General features: G+C 36.7%; 1 protein-coding gene across 1 annotated transcript in view; it reads left to right on the top strand.

The window, feature by feature from the left end:
- Positions 1–2,202: 2,202 nt before the first annotated feature.
- The window catches only part of Hipk (Homeodomain interacting protein kinase), a 30,935-nt gene continuing 10,657 nt past the window's right edge, over positions 2,203–22,480 (top strand). The window contains exons 1-15 of the mRNA XM_073089464.1: positions 2,203–2,398; positions 6,983–7,152; positions 9,458–9,527; positions 10,026–10,161; positions 13,362–13,580; positions 14,209–14,363; positions 15,372–15,548; positions 16,296–16,449; positions 17,206–17,307; positions 17,863–17,973; positions 18,469–18,633; positions 19,197–19,316; positions 19,726–20,009; positions 20,690–20,755; positions 22,368–22,463. Coding sequence (XP_072945565.1) covers positions 2,319–2,398; positions 6,983–7,152; positions 9,458–9,527; positions 10,026–10,161; positions 13,362–13,580; positions 14,209–14,363; positions 15,372–15,548; positions 16,296–16,449; positions 17,206–17,307; positions 17,863–17,973; positions 18,469–18,633; positions 19,197–19,316; positions 19,726–20,009; positions 20,690–20,755; positions 22,368–22,463 — 2,105 coding nt within the window. The 5' untranslated portion in view covers positions 2,203–2,318. The remainder of the gene's footprint in view (positions 2,399–6,982; positions 7,153–9,457; positions 9,528–10,025; positions 10,162–13,361; positions 13,581–14,208; positions 14,364–15,371; positions 15,549–16,295; positions 16,450–17,205; positions 17,308–17,862; positions 17,974–18,468; positions 18,634–19,196; positions 19,317–19,725; positions 20,010–20,689; positions 20,756–22,367; positions 22,464–22,480) is intronic.

Raw genomic sequence — 22,480 nt, 5'->3', positions numbered from 1 at the left:
TAACTATTATATTTCCAAATGTATAATGAGCTTAATATTTCTATTGTTAATTGCTATATAACTGGTTTCTGAAAGGATAAAAATAACGGCATTGCAGTTTACCTCTCCTTTTAGATTATTTTCATAATATTGGTGGAGTAAACGGGTAAAAACGGGTATGCGGTCCATTTGATGTGAGTGGCAACTGCTCTCTATGAACATTTGTATAGTTAGCGCCAAACTGCTAGTCCGCTCTGAATATAGAAATGAGTCGCGTCGCCATAGCAAATTGTATGACAACACCTGCTCGCAACAACTTCAGAGCGGACTAGCAGTTTGGCGCGGACTATACCTACCTCGTAAGGATTCATTTGTCAACAGCCACACCCTATATAACTGACCTCTCTTACCACGCCCTTAAAAGGCAGCAGTGCTTAAAACTGCTGCTATAGGTGTATTTGTCTCACCTTCTAAGTACCACTTTTACCACCGGATACCTCTAACCTTCAATATAAATAAAAAATAATAATTGTCAATAACATTTCTTATTGAAACAAGTCACACCTACCCGTGTCATTGTCTGCCACATAATATGTATGTAGATACGAACGGACCTCATTTCATATTATTATATGTATGTAACTTTGTTATATATTATCATTTCCTTCCGCAAGCCGTCAATGATTGTTTACCTGTATCATGTTTGTGTGTAATTATGTTCACGACTTTGCATGTTGTTGTTATCGTATCTACTGTTATCTAGTATGTGTAGTTTGTTATTGAATATAATTAAATAATACTAGTATTTCAATGATTTTCTTATAACGTATTTGTTATTATTATGTAATATTAAAAACCTGTTTTATTAAAATCAACCAGCGATGTCGTGTAATAGCAACGCCACGTTCCTGTGTTGTGGTTTGAAGGGCTGTTATAATGCTATTATTATAACTATTGTTATGAGGCAGGATTGGTGTAGCGGTAGTACCCCGTATTTAAGCCACGATAATGCATTTAATCTATATTTACTCTTGTCATTTCAAATCGGATGCATTTTAAGCTCGTTGTATATCTTATTATAGGTGTTTGTAAGCACCTCAATTTGCAATTCAGAAACGTCATGTATGTTTACCTCTCGCTCATATTCCATAGCGTGTGTCAGAAATAAGTATACAAAAGCTATTTTGTAGTCCAAACTTTATTAAACCAAATTATATACGTGGTGTGATCAAAATACGGTAAATTTTTAATACGGTAAATAAATTTTTACAAAAGCAATTACCGATTCTATATAGATTTAAAGTAGCTCCGTACGGTAAATAAATTTTTACAAAAGCAATTACCGATTCTATATAGATTTAAAGTAGCTCCGTACGGTAAATAATTTTTTTACAAAAGCAATTACCGATTTTATATAGATTTAAAGTAGCTCCGCTCCGCAGGCTTCATAAAACTCCTTTGAATTAACTAAAGTTTAGTTTGTTCAGTTAACTAAACAGTTTTCACGTTAGTTAACTTTTCGACGTTACTTCAGCGGGCAATTTGGAAGGGTCCACACTGTGAAATTAATTTCTAGTACGCTCCGAGAGAAGAGTCTGTTAAATTAGTTTCCCTAACAATATTAACTCCCCTGAACTTTTGTGCGCCTAAAACGGGATACGAGATTAAAATTAATACGGCGTTGCTGTTAAAAAGTTAATTTTATTCATGGTGGTTTTAGTTATACTATATTAAAAACTTAATTATGAAGCTTGCAATCGTTTTATATATTGGTGACGTAGGATAAATATATAATAGTATTTGTTTATTTAACTGAACAAAAAGACTCATTAATTTTTTAACATGAAATTTTACTTATATAAATTTTACCCAGTGGTTCATGTACCAACAGTTTTATTTCTTACTATTTTTTAAGTCAAAGGACTACTTTATAAGTTTAATGTCACTATTTGTAATAATAACACTTACGCACGCCACTCTACCACCCATGGAAAGGAATTGTGCGCAGGCGCATGTTAGAAGTATTCTATTATTTTTATTATACACCGAACGGCGCGCCCAACAATACGGGGTATTCGGAATTTTGTGCGACCCCTAGCTACCTGCACCCCCTCCCTTGCGGCCCGCACCCCGCTCCCCCCTCGCAACGGCGTCATTCACCCCCAACCCTCGACGATGCGCGTACGACGATCAGCGTCGTTTCGACAAAATAAATGTTTTCTGTATTTAAAAATCATTTTTTCGAACATGCACCGGTGATATTAGTAAATTGGTAAATTTGTACAGTGTAATATAGTGTTAGTTGTTTAGTTAGTATAGAATTCAGTGTTTAGTGCGAAATGGATCTCTCGGTGCCGAGGGTAAAGTACGAGGCGGAGGATTATTATGACGACGAATTTGAGCTGAATCTCAGTGATGTGTAAGTTTTTAAATGATTTGTACACTCATAGAGTTGGTTTCACTCTAGGATTGCTTGTGATATAGCGCCACAGTCAGTAATGAGAAATATTTGAAACTCAAACAAATATTCTAAGATCATCATTTATACATCTACGTGAACTTAAGTCTAATCCGATTTTGTTGTTATTAGTTTTTGACAGAATATAAATACATTTTCGAAATAACAAATAGGTACATATATCCTTACGGTAACAGAAAACCTTTCCTTAAGCAGCGCTTGCATTAAAAATACACCAGTATTTTGAATAACTTCATATGTAAACTTTGCTATTTGACCAAACAGATAATGTTTACAAAATATTTCACTTACCCTAATCATACTTGCAGAATATTACGGTTTAGTTAGTAACCGTAATATTATTATTATTGTTATAATGTTTTATCGTTTCTGTCCGGTATTGAAAAGGATTGATAAGGTCGGATCATCACCATTATTTCTACCAAAAGCAATGAATTTATATGGACATCCGTATAGTCCTTTTAAAATTGCTTCCTCCTCCTTCCGTCCTTTTAATCTAACCGTAATGAATTCGCAGCCATAACTATAGACCACCGACGACGCAATAACATCAGGTGCACTTCTCTTTCATAAAAACAGTCCTTCAAAGTCCCGTTAGGTGTAACGCAAATGGTAAAACCCATTTACGTACTTTTTGCGCCGCGCGTTCCTAGCAAAACCCCAAATTCCGTCGCGAAACATTTGCGTCGTCCGTTCATAAATGCGTCATTGGACGCTCCTGGAGCTATACGTTGTTATCGGTCGGCGTAAAAAAATAACATCATGTGTAGGTATTTATGTTAAGTTTATACGTTTCGGCGCAAAAATAGTTACACGTAAAAATCTGGAGTAGGTACTAGTTCGCGCTCGCGACAAATTTTATACGCGATGTTAGAATTATTGAAAAACTTTTTATTGTGCATGGTAATGTATAAATTAGACATAATCTCTATTGAATACGATTATGAAATGGTCAAACTTTATTTATAATCGTTTTAGTAGTCATTAGTTAGTAGTTAAAGTTTTGTAATAGAATGGGTTAGTCACTTTACGAAATAGAATTAGTTTGTTTTGTCTAATGATTTTTAGAACGTTAATGATCTGTACAAAGAAATGTATTTTGTATTAACGACAAAAGTATTGTTTTTAATAAATATTTTAGTAAACAAGACTAATCTCCAAATGTCTTACTGTTATCAGTATATCATCATGTTATCAGTATACTCATAGTTCTATTAGGAAATACTTTGATTTTACTTTCTTAGCAACGAGAAAAATGTATGCAATTATCTCATTTTATTTATTATGTGTTGATGCAACTGATAAAATTGTTACGAAGATTGCTAGTTGAATCCCCTAAGGTCATAATAGGGTTTTTACTTATGGTAAATAACCTGTTACGACCTTCTTTTAAAAGGAAAGCTGCGTATATGACAAATAATATATTTTTAGACACGTTTTTTCAAATTGGAAGTTGTCACTTATATTCGTTCTGGTTTGAAATATCACATATACGAAAGGTGTATATATAGTGTCAACTTTAAATAATCTATTTAATGTTCAAGGTAAGATGTCTTCGTTGTCGTACCTATAAGACAACATTAATATCCGTAACGAGAGATACCTGTTGAACTGGATTTAAATTGAAATATTGTTATTTAAATCCGCAAGTTGATGGTAGCAACAGATATTATTTTATATATTACCGCACTTTTTATCCTTTCTAATTAATACATAACAGAACAAATCATATGATCATATTGTAAGTCCAATTTTCAGTCTCATACATATTTGTTGGTTAGCTTGGTGCAAGTTCCAATAAGCTGCCTTAGTGAGTACTGAAATTATTAATTAATTTGTTTATTAAACAAGGAAATTCATTACAATTTGTTCGTACTCCGTCACATCTAAGAATGAACCATCTAACTAAAGTGACTTTTCGGTTTGTTATGTGACAATACCATAATATGAATCTTTGAAAAATGATAATAACTATACGGTACCTACCCACGTATTTCTGTTTGTGTTCATTTGTTATAGAAAGTCTGTCGAGTTGATTTTTAACTTTCCACCTAAGGGACGCTATGCCGAAGATTAGATTGGGGAATATGGGATCGCATATTGCATTAGTCTTGTGCAACTCTTTGTGTACACATTGAGTGATAAAATTTTAGAGAACTTCATTTTTCTTATACGAGATTGCTTGCAAGGCTCTATACGTGTGTATTTTGTGTAGTTTTTAAATTTTCAAGTTGTAATCTTAGGTTTTATGTCTTGTAAACATGCACATTTCCAAGTTTAACTCATATAAACTAAATAAAAATAAACAGGTTTTTATATTATTTTCCTGGCATCAATAGGACTTAAAAAATAGTTCTTTTGAAACGTCATTTTACTATTTTTCTTTATCTGTAAATGTTCATCAACGATGTTAACGGTGGCAAGTTATTTATCAATTTGGTAAATAGAACACTATATAAAAAAATCCATGAAACTTTTAGTTCAGTTTAAAATTTAAACGAATTTGTTACAAACTCCGTATTCCAGTGTAATTATTCGTTTGTATTTATTTTGACTATGCTGAATTAATAGCGGAATTCTGTAGTAGCGCCTTCAGAATTTAATTTGGATTACATACTGGATGCCACAGTTATTATTGTGAGCATTTTGCCACAGATTAGCAGTCGGCCCGTCATTTCGTACTTTCCTGACGGAAATACCTGTGATTTAATTTCGAACATTTTTACGAGAACACTCTAAATCTAGTAGACGTTGTTATGTACATTATATTGTTTCATTTTTTTATATATTAAAGGGAAATAAATAGTAGCCTGGTAATGGAGGCTGTAAAGATAATTTACTACCTTAATTTACCAGTTTTAATATAAAATTGTGATCGGCAGAAGCTTTCTTTATCTCTCTATATCTTTATAAGCTACAAATGTAATGTTACTTAGTAATGTTAGGTTAGCTTATCTTTATTACACTTGAATAGTACTTTTTCTCATTCGGTCTAGACACAGAGACACTGAATATTTCTAATGATTAATTTAATTGAGAATATAGATATTAGGCGACCCTCGTGCTTAAAATTGTAGTCGATTTATATATATATATATATACCTATACTTTCTTATAGTGACTGTTGCATTCAAGTTTTTCAACGACATGTCAGCCAATTATTTAATTAATTTAATTTTTGTTTTCGAGGCCAATGGTACTGGTTAATTCTGTTTCATTAATCTGTTATTACAGATTGTAATTACTTTAATTATGCTTCAATTGACTACTTCAGGTACACGAAATACAGAGTATCGGAAAATTTTACTACCCTGCCTCTTAATTACATTATTGACATTTTCATAATGTTGTATCAATTATTTTTTATTACATAATTATGAAGGGGTCTTTTTTAAATTCAATTACTTAGGTATATGTTTTTATTTTCAATTATGGCTGCGAATAAGTTTGGCCTTTGCTTCTATCTATCGCCACATTTTACTTTTCATTGATGATTTAAAAAATTAATGGTTTTTAATTTGAAGAGAAATAATACATATCCCTATTACATTATAATACATTAAATCAACAGCATAGATAAATTATACAAAGTATCATTTTTTATAAATTTATTTAAAATCCCACACGTCGATGCATTTGGTTCACACATTCAATCACTTAGTTATTCATTTCCACTTATAACTCTCACTGCTAAGGAATGATTTGCGCGTGTAGATTTTTACCAGCGAGCACCTAGGGCAATGTGACATAGCCTCTTGTATGTGGCAATGCCAATAAGCATAGATCGATAGTAAGCCATAGATCTGTAAGGTGACTAAATCTGTGCGACGAATTGATTTGCAATTGATGGAAACCGCACGTGTAAACCTTTAAATGTTTACATTTTGTGCGATAGAAGTGAAACGTCCTTAGGATAAGATTATGGATTTTTTTGAGGATACAGAGGATATTTTAATTGACAGGAGTGACATATAATACTTGTCCAAAACTAGTTGTAATAATAGTAGTGAACGTACAATAGAATACAGATAATCAGAAAACCGACTTTAAACGAATTACGAAGCCTACCTCTGTATCCAAATCATACATTTGAAAATTTTGTAATTCTAAAGAACGTCGCATACCTGTATGCGTTCTTGTTAACCTTTTACGAAATCGTTAAAAATTAACCTACATATTTAAGTACTAATTAATGTATTATTACGTGGGAGGATTACTTAATTGCATATAGAACCCCTTGCGGTTCGACTTTAGCAGCACCACCGCCACACCTATTTCTGCCTCATGACAACAGTGTTGAACGCTGCTATGTTCTGGTTTGAAGGGTGTGGTAAGGGAGACATACTTTTCCCAGCTTAGTCCTCAGGGGTAGCGACGCATCTGTGGCCGACCTCAGGTAACAATATCTAATCCTATCTGGGGTTGATTACAGATGTCCATTGGCGGCACTAACCATCAGATGAACTGCATGCTCGTCTGCTACTCCTATATTATAATAAAAATATTTTCTGTAATTTGTTGCAGCGTGGGAGATAACAGCGATCAGAGGCGAGCGGGGCCCGCGGTGGCGGGGCACGGCGGCGTGGTCGCGAGGCATAAGCAGGCCCCGCAGGCAGCAACGACGACGGCGCACAGCAAGCAGGCGGCGGCTGGCGGGGCCAACCACCCGGCCCAGCCGCAAGGTAACCACAAACGTAATGTCAACCAATTGTTGTTACCTCCTTTAGGCTACCGGACGAAGCGGTGCGGTTTTTTGTCGTCTAACCGTCGGTATATGGATGTTTTATTTCTAATTTTATCTGAACAGTTTCTGGTGTTAGTTAGTTGCGCTGTTGTGGATGCGTCCGCAAATTGTGAAAAACTATCGTAAATTGATTAGATTGTGTTTAGGCGACGGGCAGAAAGCCTCGTATAACGGCCCATGCCATGTCTCTAAACCATTTATTATTTCTTTTCTATAGTCGTTAAATTATTTTTACCTATATTATCCTCCGCATGTTAAAATTCCGTGTCCATGCGCTCAGACGCCCAAAAACCGCTCCGTGAGTTCTCTAACACGTACACACTCAGGGCCTTTTTCTTGTCACTCGGGTTTGTGCCTACACGCATGACATTCTTCTATCGTTTCGTTGATGCTTTTCGTGTGATGTAAGCACGCACGCGGGTCGCTGGATCGGGTTATAATTTATACGTGCACATGAAATACGTATCACGACATAAACCTTCATGACAAGAAAAGGGCCCTCACTACGATTACTACTCTACATCAGGGGTTATAACATTTTTATCACAATGGAAATAGATAATTAAAATGGTGCTATCGAGTACCAAGAATTTTCGTAAATTTCTTCAAGTAATTTACTTATAAGTTTTAACATTAGATATGCCTATACGGTCTTAAACGATGTCCCAAAAATTAACGTAGATCTGTTAATAGACGATGTGTGGTCTTGCTTTTAGTTCCTCATAAAATAACATACCATTTGACCATTATAATTGGCTGCTTCACCATAAAAATTATACATATACATAACACTTCGAGGAGAAAATATGTAAAGTTTCTGATAATACAATTTCACCTTTTATTGGTTTAGAAAACCAATATTTTTAATAATGATATGAAAAAATAACGCATTGATAAAAAATAAAATGAAAGTTAATCTTGTCATTTTAGTGCCAAGTGGAACGCGGTCAGTGTATTAAAATTGGATCTTCGACTAATATTTAACGCGTCAAACTACGCACCGGTTAATAGACCGGTGTGTTAAAAATACAATCTCAATATTGTATATGAAATCTCACAAAAATCCCCACGTGAGTAGCAATAGTTAATGTAAAATATGTTTTTAAATAGCGTTAGTAAATATAACGCCACTTACGCTAAAATACAATAGACTAAAGTATTAAAATTTTGTGCTAGTTCTAATAGCTATAACTAGTAATCAAGTCAAATAGGTAATGACTAATAAATCATAAGTCCTAAAAACGAAATTAGGTTTACAAAAAAAAAAAAAACACTATACATTTGAACACAAAAGGGTTGTGCACGTCATTTATATTAAACGATTTTTCAAAATTTCAAATTGGATCCAATTCAATTCGTATAAATAATAGTATGGTGCGCAAACCCTCACAATAGAACCGGGGTTCTGTATAAAACTTCAACCAATCTACCGGGAGGTAGCAACGGACCAGTAGTTTGTTTGAACTTTCATGCACTGTCCTGTTTCTGAGCACTTAGTTCAATAAGTTTTATTTTATATCCCCCCTCCCCCCTCAATGTTCGTGATGCATGCTATAGTTAATTTATTCTCGGATAGTCCGACTCGAAGGACCAACTTTTTTAATTTAATTATTTTTTTCTATTCTTGAATGCAAATTTTCAAATTTATTATTGTTGATAGTGGTTTTATCATTTTTTAACAATAAATCATTTTAATTGTCTTACATAATTTTGATATTTCATATTTTGATGTTGTAAATTTTATTAAACTTTTTTGAATATGAATGTGTAGATAAAGTAATTTAGTTGTTTAAATGTGATATTATGTTTATTGTATTATATGAATAATTCTACAAGCATCTTTTATCATTCTTGAGAGCATATAATAGAAGCAGTTCTGTTTATTGGTATGATATCCATCTGATATTAAGCTGTCCCTGCAGCTCATATACATTTAATACTTCAATAAAATAAAACAATAAAAAGGGAACTACATAATATGTCGCCGGCATCAATAATACGTTCAAAGCACATACTTCAATAAAGTGCTCGTATATATTTTATTATCAATATTTTATTATCGTCGTACCGTCCCGTGAAAACATTTCATTGCGCTCGTTGTAAACGCGAAACGCATACCAAATGCTAAAGCGTCGGTACCGTCTGTGTTTTCATGCGGACGCGACGCTCTACGCCGTCACGACTCCGACACGACGCCGACTCCGCGACGACGCGACGCGACAACGACACAACACGACACGACGCGAATACAACAGGATCCGGTTGCGGTGGCGATGGAGACTACCAGCTGGTGCAGCACGAGGTGCTCTTCTCCTCGTCCAATAGGTGAGGAAGTTGGTTATATGTTTTATCTTATGTTATTTTATCTTATCTTTGTGACTAATAAGATACGAGCGAAGACTGATAAAATCGTAAAGATTTGAAATGTCTACTTCTCGTATTTTTTTATTTAATGAATAATTACATGAATACTTACATGAAAATTACAATAATTACATGAAAACCCAGATCCAAGCCAACAAACTGTGGTTCGTCATCGTTTAAAAGATTTTTTTGTATCATAATAATTTTGCAACACCATGGAATCAATAAGAGTATGCAGTCGGAAATAGTCATACAATCCACCTAATGTTAAGCAGTCTTGTCAGAAATGACTTTAGGACTCGTCAGAAAATCTAAGCAGTCTTGTCAGAAATGACATTAGGACTCGTCAGAAAATCTAATCGATGTCTTATGTGAATAACAGTTTTATCTATTATTAGTCTATTGTTTTGCTTATTGTCATGATTAAATTTTATACAAAAATACGAATTTGCTTACCAGGTACGAGGTGTTGGAGTTTCTCGGGCGCGGCACCTTCGGACAGGTGGTGAAGTGCTGGAAGAAGGGCACCAACGAGATAGTCGCCATCAAGATCCTCAAGAACCACCCCAGCTATGCACGTCAAGGACAGATTGAGGTGAGATATGCTATGGAAGCCTAGTGGTTTTAAGTTAATAATACACTTGCATAACGGAAAAGAAAAACATCGTGAAGAAACCTGCATACCCGAGAAATCTTTAATAAAAAAAATCTTCCATGTAAAGTGTACCAATTCGTACTTGGCCAGTGCGGTGGACTATGGCCTAATCTTTGTCATTCTGAGAGAAGACCTGTGCCCAGCAGTGGGACAGTCATGGGTTGATGATGATGAATAATAATAAAATATTTTTCTATATTATAACCCCATGTTAGGATTTTATTTGTATCGTGGGTACTATGAGCATACACAAACAACTAAATACAAAACTGAAATCTTAATTCGTAATTTAGATTTCACATTATGTGTGACCGGGAGTCGAATCCGCGGAACCCACTGCTTTCTAGGCCGGTTTGGTGACTGCTCCTTCAGGTTGTCAAGTTCCGTCTTGCAATCCAGAGGACGAGATTCGAATCCGTCGAACCTTGTATCTTGCCCTTGTCACTATCGCAGCCACTTTGTCAATGGAGTCATAATTAAATAATGTGATTGTAATAATTAAATACTTTTCTCTTAAGCGTCTTTTATGTGTCCAAAAGTGGCTTAAAAGCCAATAAGCTCATAACTTTTTAGTACTGCACGCATAAATAAAAAAAATGTCTGAAATATTTTGTGAGAAATATATTTATGAAGACTATTTGTGGACCGCCAGCTAAGTGTAATAACTGTGCGGTGCTTACATTTTAGATCTATCAACGTCATAGAATATAATGACTTGTCGCTGTTTATTTTAAAAATAAATTTGTTACTTTTTCAAGAATTTTTATACTTTTACTTAAAAAAATATCAACAAATCGAGCGTCAATAAATTAAGTCACACGTCACAATACTTTTATGGTCTAAATTTAGTAAGTCTTCAATATCGTCGTTGTCAACCCATTCCTGGCGACTGGCACGGGTATTTTATTAGAGCAATTTTTTTATAATATAGGAGTAGCAGACGAGCATGCAGTCCACCTAATGGTAAGTGGCTACTGCCGCCTATGGACATCTGTAATCAACCCCAGATAGGATTAGATATTCCTACCTGAGATCGGCCACAGATGCGCCGCTACCCCTGAGGACTAAGCTGGAACGCCTCGGAAAAGTCTTATCTCCCTTACCACACCCTTCAAACCGGAACACAGCGGCGTCTAACACTGCTGTTATTAGGTAGAAATAGGTGGGGTGGTGCCACCGGAGTCGAACCACAAAGGGTTCTACCACACTTCTAATAGCTAGGGGGTTTATAGACCATAGGCCATCACGCTGGCCAAGTGCGAATTGGTGAAGTTCACACACCTTTGAGAACTTTTGTAAAGAACAATTTTAAGTTATAAATCCTCTGTTATTACGGGTCTATGTCGTTACCTTGTCTGACAATCATTGGCGGGGTTCCAGTATCCTCTATTTGTGTTGAATGGCTGTAACGGCGCCTTTGTCATGCAACTAACTAGTAGTGATCATTGATTTTATAATAATATTTATAGATTCTTGACGTGTTATTAAACTATAAATATCTTTGACATTAGTCTCCAGAAATTGTAATAATATTTAAATAATATTACACTACGACATCATTTAAAAAATATAATATTCTTAAATAATAATTTCTTAATAAATGTAAAAATCAACTTTGCTACATCACAAAAAGTATTTCGTCCAAAGATAAATGAAACATTTGTTCTATCATCATTTGACGAGTTATCTTATCGATACGAATGCCAAAACGATACGTTAATATCGGGAGATACATTATTATCACGCATTACGCAAGGCAGAAGCGATCCGTAAATAAATGTTATGACAATGCCGTTACGACGGAACGTTTTAGGGTCAGCTATGTTGCTTTTGGCAAGGTTGTAGAGCAAATGCAACGTTTCTTATGACGCTAGACAAATATAGGATATAGTGACACGAGTAAATTAAAGTATTTTTTTAAGTCATGTGCTATATAGTGGACCTTAGGTTTTGCTAGTTGCGTAAAAATAGTTTTGAAAGCATTTAAGATAATACAAACGTATTGTATTATAACAGTATTGATATTAATTTAGAATTTTAATATCGTCGTTGTCAAGCCGTTATTGTCCCATTGCTAGGCATTAGTTTCCTCTGAGATTAAGCCCATAATAAATAACAAGAATTAGGCTATACCTAGTCCACCGCGCTAGCCAAATGCTTATTGGCAAACTTCATGCATCTTTGAAAACGTTTTTGTAAAGAAATCTCAGGCGTGTGGGCCTTTCCTCACGATGATTCCTCACTGTTATAGCAAGTAATAATTAATTACTAACTTCTTATACGCACGTTGAGAAATCAAAACTGCTTAGGATTCAAATGACAGACGGTCTTCGGAGAGATACCAAATTTAACCACTAGGCTATCACTGTTCCTGATATTATTTATTAGTAGTAATCAAAACAAATTTAATACAAACTTCCAGACATACATTGATCACTTGAATTTTTTGCATCGACTTATTTATCAACACGTGTAGGCAAGTGGCAATGTCACGAGTGCCATGAAATTAGACAGCCTTGGAGGTTGTTTAAGTTTTTACAATTGTGCGATGACGTCCAATACAATCGTACGAAATGTATTGATTTCCTGCTTGATATTGCAACAACTGATTCAATAGTGTTTTATACAATTGTATAAGTTTAAAATATCTGCAGTAGATTTTGAAATGTTTTTGTATGGAAATGTGTTAAAACAGCTATTGTATTGTTACTATATAAAATATATGAATTTCATAAATTTAAAGCATAAATATTTTTGGGATTACCATGACATGAATTGCGTACATATCAAAATTGCTTTACAACAACCCAAGCTAATAAAAGTATGTTAAAAAAAGAAACTCTTAAAGTGTGTGAAAAATATGTGGGAAAATCGACAAAAAATCTGAGTCTTAACAACAGTTCTACCTACTTAGAACCAACCATACATACATTACATACTCGAGAAAAAATAATCAGGAATTTAGGAAATTAAGTAATAGGAATACACATAGGCCATCGTAGGTATATCGGCTTATCTATGAAACCGTGATTAGTAGACACTTTAAATTTTATTCCTATAACTGCCACGGAACCCTCCATGTACGAATTCATCTCCCATTTTACGAATTATTTGTTTAACGTGTCACATACTATTGACAGGTGTCAATCCTCTCGCGGCTCTCGCAAGAGTCCGCGGACGAGTTCAACTTCGTCCGCGCGTACGAGTGCTTCCAGCACCGCTCGCACACGTGCCTCGTGTTCGAGATGCTCGAGCAGAACCTGTACGACTTCCTCAAGCAGAACAAGTTCTCGCCGCTGCCGCTCAAGTACATCAGGCCTATACTGCAGCAAGTGCTTACCGCGCTGCTCAAACTAAAGGTAAGAAGAAATAAGCGTAACTATAGAACGCGCCAAACTGCTAGTCCGCTCTGAAGCGGCAACGTGATTCATTTCTATATTCAGAGCGAACTAGCAGTTTGGCGTTTGCACCTCTATGTGCACAAGAGTGTATACAAGAGATGGTTTCACTTGATCCTGAATTTAGTTGAAATATTTTTAAACATCCCTTATATTATCAGCACCGATCAAACTAACATTAATGGTGTATACTCTGTAGAAAAGTCTTATATAAAATATGCATAGACTATGTCAATAATCTTTACTATAAACTGTACAATTGTCGGTTATAGATCTACTCTCAGTAAGGTAAAATTTCGAAAATGCTAATCAGTAGTACATTATTCAATGTTTTTCAAATCATGCGACGTTTGCCTTTATTGTAAAACTCAGAAAAATAATTAATTTCTAATTTAACTACGAGTGCGTTGTATGTGAATAATTATCTAAAATAATACTGAATATGAGACCGAGATCATGTCCAATTCAATTACGTTCAACCGTCTTCTTAATATAGATGGATCAATAACTATGTATTCTTCTAACCTAACCTAACCTAACCTCACCTGTCAGTGTCCAACAGTATCCTAACATATCTCTTTGCTTCCAGCAACTGGGCCTGATCCACGCCGACCTGAAACCGGAGAACATAATGCTGGTGGAGCCGGCGCGGCAGCCGTACCGCGTGAAGGTGATCGACTTCGGCAGCGCCTCGCACGTCAGCAAGGCGGTCTGCAACACCTACCTGCAGAGCAGATACTACAGGTACATGCTTTAAATATCTATGTTCCTTCATCGCACCACTCGCCGAAGGATGAAGTTCCATCCACATCAACTGGACTCGTGGCGGTCCTCCACGGTTCGGTTTGAACGTTCATTTTTGCCGCGTACGTGCAAAATGTGGAATGAACTTCCTCCTGAGGTATTCCCTCAGAACTATGACATGGGGCTCTTCAAGAGGGATATAAAAAGAGCTCTCCTTTAAAGCCGGTGATGCATTGGCGACTCCTCTGGTGTTGCTAATGTCCATAGGTGACGGTGACTGCTTTCCATCAGGTAGCCCGTCTGCATTATCGTTAGGTTACATATAAAAAAAAAAAACTGTCTTAAAAAGATTGTACAAATCGAGTATGCGGTCTACTTGCCAGGTGGCGGTGGTCAGGTCAGGTGGTCACTGCTGCTCAACGACATCTGTAAACTACTGCATATAGCGCAGAGGTTCTATCAGCTGGTATACAGCAGATGACAGATGCCTTGCCATTTCTAAGGAATATGATGATCGCATCGTTAGTCAGTCGTTATCGACACTTAAACCGAAACGCAGACCTGCTTTGACCTAAAAAAAGGTGTGACGTTGGTACCTCTTCTTTTGGACCATACTGATTTTACCAGCTTTCAATGTTGAAAATTTTTGTACTATATTTTTACAAACTTTTTTTTTGTGAAAATAAATATGTAAGCTGTGTTCACCTGTAATTGCAAGATCTCGATTAAACAATAAATTATGTTTTAGAAATTAAGGAAGGATGGTGTATCTTGTGTGGATCAACCTTAAAATAAATAAATATTTTACTTCACAATTTCACAACTACTTGGGATTTTTTATAAGATTTGTGATAAACAATAAGAAATAATTGTGGCGTAATGACTAATATTAGACACGATTATTAGAAATTAGATTATTAGAAAATTACATGATTTCAATTATATCTAGAATATTTTTCTAGATATAATTGCCTCTATTTCTCATTCTAATTTCATCACCCTTCACAGAGCACCGGAGATAATCCTCGGTCTGGCGTTCTGCGAGGCGATCGACATGTGGTCACTGGGGTGCGTTGTGGCCGAGCTGTTCCTCGGCTGGCCGCTGTACCCCGGCTCCTCGGAGTACGACCAGATCCGTTACATCTCGCAGACTCAGGGGCTGCCCACGGAGCATATGCTTAACAGGTGAGTTGGCTGGTCTTAAGACCTGGTCACACAGAACGCATATTCTCGCTCTGCGCTAGGTCGTTAGCGCTAAAAGTAAATCCTTACGTCGTCTCAGTGTATTGTACTGAGTTAGTGGTAAGCGGTCAATCAGTACAACACTTCTCGGCGCTAGAGGACGGCGCTAAAATATGTGTTCTGTTTGGCCAGGACGTTAATATGTTGCGGCTGAAGAATTGAAGCCAAGAGTTTGATTAAGTGTCGCTCTGTTAAGTTATTCATCTAAGGATAACGCTTAGTCAAATACGCAGATGACAGATACACTCTTTATTACCCTGCTACTACTTTCTACTTTTTCTAGTCCCTTACTGGACATAGATATCCTGAATTTTAAAAGTGAATGAATGATGTATTGAATTGATGATATATTGTTTACTGTGAAATATGGTAGAGAGAACACCGTTTTGGTTCTACTTTGTAAGCATTAATACGCCCCATATTATTATGTCTTTCTAATTTGTAAACAGAAATGCTATATCAAACCAAACTTTACTTTAAACTAAAAGTTTTCAGACAGTCCCCTACAATCTATTCCTTCGTAAAGAATTGCGGTGATATTATTCCGTTTATAAATAATTCCAAATTGATTCATAATCATTTTTAAACCTTTCTGAAAATAAAAATATTTTTTTACCACTGTACGTGCAATATCAAATAGTGATTTCTATCAATATCAGTAACACTAATGTGTTGATATTATTTCCCCAGCGCATCAAAAACAACGAAGTTCTTCTACCGCGACATGGACAGCACTTACCCGTTCTGGCGGCTGAAGACGCCCGAGGAGCACGAGCTGGAGACAGGCATCAAGAGCAAGGAGGCGCGCAAGTACATCTTCAACTGCCTCGACGACATCGGACAGGTTGGTCACACGGCTTCTTTATGCACTGTATTAGCTTGCACCTGTATGTATGTAACAGAATCTTTGAACTCGATTTTAAACCCACTTTATATGGTCTGATTAATTTAAAATTTTAAACAATTACCAAGAACCGTTGGCAATACACGATTTTAATAATTTTATTCTATTCTCCTCATCAGAACCGCCAGGAATCAATTAACGATTTTCCTTGTGCGATTTTAGCGTGGTTTTTAATTTTTAAACTATAATTATAATATAATTTTTTTTCATAATATAGCAGACAAACAAGCAGTCCACCTAATGGTAACTGGCTACTGCCGCCCATAGACATCTGTAATCAACGCCAGATAGGATTAGATATTCCTACCTGTGATCGTCCACAGATGTGCCGCTACCCCTGAGAACTAAGCTGGAACGTCTTGGAAACGTATGTGTGCCTTACCACGCCCATCAAACCAGAACACAGCAGCGCCTAGCACTGCCCATGCCAAGCAGTGAAACAGTAATGGTTTGACGACAACTGTGGTGTTTAAGTGCAATGAATGTTGTGGCGGTCATAAGATGTTCCAGCTTAGTCCTTAGAGGTAGCATCTGTGGCTACCCAGAAGACTTAAATCCTATATTTGTGATTTATTACAGGTGTCCATCGTTGACAGTGCTTCACTTACGCTACAATACGCTCAGTAACATTGAAAAAATAAAATATAAAGCAAATTAAACTATTAATATTCTAAATAATTTATTTGCTTCTTCCAGGTTAATGTACCAACGGATCTTGAAGGTGGCCAACTGTTGGCCGAGAAAGCAGACAGAAGGGAATTCATTGACTTACTCAAGAGAATGCTTACTATGGACCAAGTAAGTTACAAACAAGTTTAAAGAATCCTTGAAAAGACGTTTTGTTAATATTGTCAAATTGAACTTTTTTACGACATTAAGAATTAGAAAGTCGGCATGTTGCACGCGATTGAAAAATATTTTAATAATAACCTATACTTTTTTTATTAATTGGAGTTGTGTGGGTCCCAGACCAGTAGAGACTCATACTTACAAGGTCTACTCTCTATACCATTCACTGTTGCTATTTGACTGTACCATTAGGATGTAATGAAATAATTATTAAATTCTCTTTTTCCTACGAACTTACATACATTATTAAGTAATTGTGTAGCTTGCGATTGACTAATACTGATCATTTTTCATCAAGCTCGTCTGAAAAAGACACCCTCAGTAGAAAACGGCCAAAACTTCACAAGAGAGCATTAATTTCGAGCGTACAGAGCGCACCACCAGTAGAGACAGGAGTAGGAAATACCTATAGCTTCCGAGAAAACAGCAGATTTCGTGCGTACAGAGTAAACCTCAAGTAGTGGAAATAAAAGTGGTGTTATATTAATCTATGTATGTTTTCAGGAGCGACGAATAACACCGGGCGAGGCTCTGAACCACGCGTTCGTGACTCTCGCTCACCTTGTCGACTATGCGCACTGCAACAACGTGAAGGCCTCTGTACAAATGATGGAGGTAATGTATTCATTTTATTATGATTAGAGATGTCTGAGTTTTTGATAGTCTCACTATAAAGACTTTAACACAACAATATTTATACATGAACACAATACACAACTTTAACATATTCTGTTTTGTATTATGAATAATAAGATTGTGTTTATCTACCAAAAATATATATCATGAACATATTTATTTTTGTATTATCTCGTTAGCTCTCTTAATTAAGCTGTTAATAAAGAGAGTTTGAGAGATATGAGATCTTATGAATTCCAATTTTAGTGTATGATGAATGTAGAAGGCATATAAGTTATAATTGCTAGGGGTGCCCAGGATAGCGTTCAAGTGTAACGAGATATTATCAGCTTATCCTGTTGTATACCAAATTAAAAAATCTTAATGTCACAAAAATATCTCAAGTTTATTTTGAGTTCATTGGTATAAATGGAAGGTAGATAATGTTAGTAGTCCTTATTAACGGCAGGCAATTAATAATTCTTTCGATAACAGGTGTGTCGACGAAGCGGCGTCGGCGGCGTGGGCGGTGTGGGTGGCGTGGGTGGCGTGGGCGGCGAGTACGTGGGCGGGGTGGTGAGCAATGCGGCGCCGCCCGCCCACCACCTCGCGCTCACCATCAACCAGCAGCGGCTGCGTGCCGCGCCCTACGACAATCTGGTGAGCTGCCACCATAGTGGTGTAATATTCGGAGAGATGGAGATTTGATATAGGAGTATTGAATTCTATATTGAAAATAGTGTATATCTATTATAAATGTAAAGGACTTAAAAATTTGATTGGTATATGCTATTAATGTATGCTGGGCAACTAATACATATAATCTTTTTTTTTTCCACAAAAATATAAATGTTTTCTATGATACTAATATTTCTTTTCAATCAAATTATGAAAAAAATCAATATTACCATACAAAACATAAATTTCGTTAGTGTTAATAAATTACTTTTAATATTAAAGGAGATTTACACCCAATTATTTGAATGCAAAGGATTGATAATGATCAGAATGATGATGATAATAATGAATAAATGATGATGACAATGTTTATCTATACTAATATTATAAAGAGGAAAACTTTAATGGAGGAAAATAGAATTTGAGGCGGTACAAAGTTTGCCGGGTCAGCTAGTAATTAAATAATTATATTAATTCACCTACTATATTCTTAACATAATCATATGAATTGCATGATGATACTAATAATGTTATTCTTCTTCCAGTACCAGCTGTACCAGGGCGGGCGCGTGGCGGTGGGCGGCGCGCGGCAGTACGCCACGCGTGCCGCCGAGCCCTTCCCGCACCAGTTTGTGTCCTCCATACTCTGCCAGCCAGCATATCAGGTGAGACATATTAATAAATATAATTATTAATTCCGAATTTCAACTTCAGTATGCTTGTGTCCGAAAAACTTGTTAAGTGAATAGTTAATTGTAACATTTTACTAATGCTACACTTCTTTATAAAATTGAATGAATATACTCATCATAGTTATTGCTGTTGTACGAGCTTATCATAAAATTTGAATCGAAGTTCATAGTCATGAATTAATCAGTGGCTCTTTCTTACATACATTTATAAACAATTAGTCTCGTTTACATTTCAATACATTGTAGTTATGGTGACTAATTGACTTACATGTTTCACGTTAAAAAACGATGGACGTGTATCTTACCTGTACTTTATGTACCCTGTACTTACTGTATCTCTATGTTGAGTAAGGTATTCGAATATAATGTACATGTGACGCAGGTGCAGCAGCTAGCAGCGGCCGCGGCCGCAGCTGCGGCGGCTCACCACCAGCACAGCGTGGGCGTGGGCGTGGGCGTGGGCGTCGGCGAGGACGTGGGCGCGTGGCGCGCGCCGCTGATAGTGGAGCCGGCGCCGCTCGAGGCGGACGTGTGGGACGCGTTCCACCCGCACCACCAGCACGCGCCGCACGCGCCGCACGCGCCGCAGCCGCACGCCGCGCCGCCGCAGCCGCAGCCGCAGCACGCGCACGCGCAACACTCGCAACACCACCATCCGCACAAGAGGTACGCGACCAACTATACACTTTACATTAATTATAGTTCGCGCCAAACTGCTAGTTTTGCTATGACGACGCGATTCATTTCTATATTCAAAGCGGACGAGCAGATTTACGCGGACTATAATGTACAGTCCGCGTAACTGCCGCGTACGGCTAATAATGACTTTATCCAATTCTTACCTAACAAAGTTTTTGATAATTATCCTATCGAATGGTTTGTCGAAAATCCTACATAATAGAAATTGTTGAATTTCGGTCTCTAGTAGGGAAAGTTTGAATAAATTCAATATTAATAACGTCGAGAAGGCGTCAACGTCACACCTATTTAGGTCTTACCACAAAACCAACAAACGCTGATGTGAGCTGGTTGGAAGTTTTGGTATAAACATTTAACTGAGATGTTCCAACTTACAAATAGGATTCATTCCATGATCTGCTTACGATCCAATCATTTTTTTTAAATTATTATCCAATTTTTAACATGTAAAAATGTCCACATCACTTTTGATGTCTTATATCTTTGTATAAAATCCCTATCGAACGTAATCCATCTTAGGATGTTTTCTTACAAAACTCCCATATTACGCGTAACTAACCTAACTTCACGTACGTCCATTAAATACTCCCCTTTAACAAATTCATCGATCTCAAACCATAATTAACCCGACAAAACTATATCGACAGATCAACAAAGCAGCAGGCGAGCGGAGTGCCGCACTACCAGCCGCACCATCAAACGCATCAGTACAGGTGCTATACCCACACACGAACACATTTGCACCCCTCTTTCCCCCACCCTTCAGCCTCCCCCTATAGTGTCATAGCGTCTTTATCCCCCTTATCGTCGTCTGTCATTGTGACGTTGCTTTTTTTCTTAAGTTGATTGTTGTGTACTGTATTCGTACATCCAATTGTTATTATTTGCATATATTTAATAATGTGTATTAGAAAAATAGTAAATAGTATAGAAATTAATTATCACTTGCATAAAAACGGTGAAGGAAAACATCGTGAGGAAACCTGCATACCTGAGAGATTTATAAAAAAAAAAAAAAAAAACTCAACGGTATGTGAAGTCTACCATTACGCACTTGGCCAGCGCGGTGGACTATGGCCTAATCCTTCTCATTCTGAGAGGAGACCCGTGCCCAGCAGTGGGACAGTAATGGGTTGATGATGATGATTAGAAAAATATCTCGTCATATGTCATATGATTCGTAGGAAAATAAAATCATATCGTTCTGTGCGATATGTTATATCTTCCGTATCACAACCGCGCTGACACGTGTCTTGCCCATGAAAATATTATATAGAAAAATATGATTTTGTGTGACATAACACGTTTTAATAACTGTAATTATAAATAGATACCTTACAGGTGGTATAAAACATGGTAGAAGACTGTGAATTAGACATAGCGGCATCTTAATCATACTGTGATATCAGTCTTATAGTAGTAGAGTAGTGTTGATGAGATATATTTTAAAGGTTTTGATGATAGTTTTATTTAATTTTCTACATGGATTGTATGTTACTTAAGTATGGCGTCATTTATATATGGCGCCAACTATACACTAAAGCCCCGTTACTTTAAACTATCCAGCATTCATATTCGTCCAATGTCAATAGAATTGCATATATGAGATACAATAAAACAAGTAGCACCATCTTTTTTTTATATATATATTTGAGCCTAACGATAACGATTTATATCTATTTACGACTTTCCAATTTTAGAAGATAAGCAATGTAAGAACCTTTACTATTACAGAAGCGGTCAGTTAAATTTTATATTCTTTAACTACATTGCAGCCCTATCGTAGCATTCTAAATTATTTTGTCTGAGGTTTCCGTGCAAAGCGGCGCCATGCATGACAATCTTAACCAAATTCAGAGCACTCTTGATTGCATATAGAGGTGTTTTATACAAGTGTATCTTGAGTGCCTATAGAGGCATTTTGTACCATTATATCTCATATGCCTATAAAGGCGTATTGTACAAGTATTTTAGTAGAAGTTTGCGTATGTTATTCGAAGGTGGTAGAACTCTTTGTGGTTCGACTCCGGCGGCACCACCGCCACACCTATTTCTGCTTAATAACAGCAGTGTTAGGCGCTGGTGTGTTCTGGTTTGAAGGGTGTGGTAAGGGAGACAGACTTTTCCGAGGCGTTCCAGCTTAGTCCTCAGGGGTAGCGGCGTATCTGTGGTCGACCTCAGATGGGAATATCTAATCCTATCTGGGGTTGATTACAGATGTCCATGGGCGGCAGTAGCCACTTACCATCAGGTGGACTGTATGCTCGTCTGCTACTCCCATATTATAAAAAAAAAATAATGTCTGACTGTTTGTGTGTCGTGCAGCGCGGGCGGCAAGAAGGAGCCGACGCAGCTGTCGCCGGTGAAGAAGCGCGTGAAGGAGGGCACGCCGCCCTCGCGACCGCGCCTCCACGACCACAGGTCTGTAGCACTCTCCA

Source organism: Epargyreus clarus, unplaced genomic scaffold (genome assembly GCF_041222505.1).
Source record: "Epargyreus clarus isolate Ecla_fem2 unplaced genomic scaffold, WU_Ecla_fem_2.2 ptg000029l, whole genome shotgun sequence".
Taxonomy (NCBI): domain Eukaryota; kingdom Metazoa; phylum Arthropoda; class Insecta; order Lepidoptera; family Hesperiidae; genus Epargyreus; species Epargyreus clarus.
This window is presented reverse-complemented; position numbering and strand designations above follow the sequence as displayed.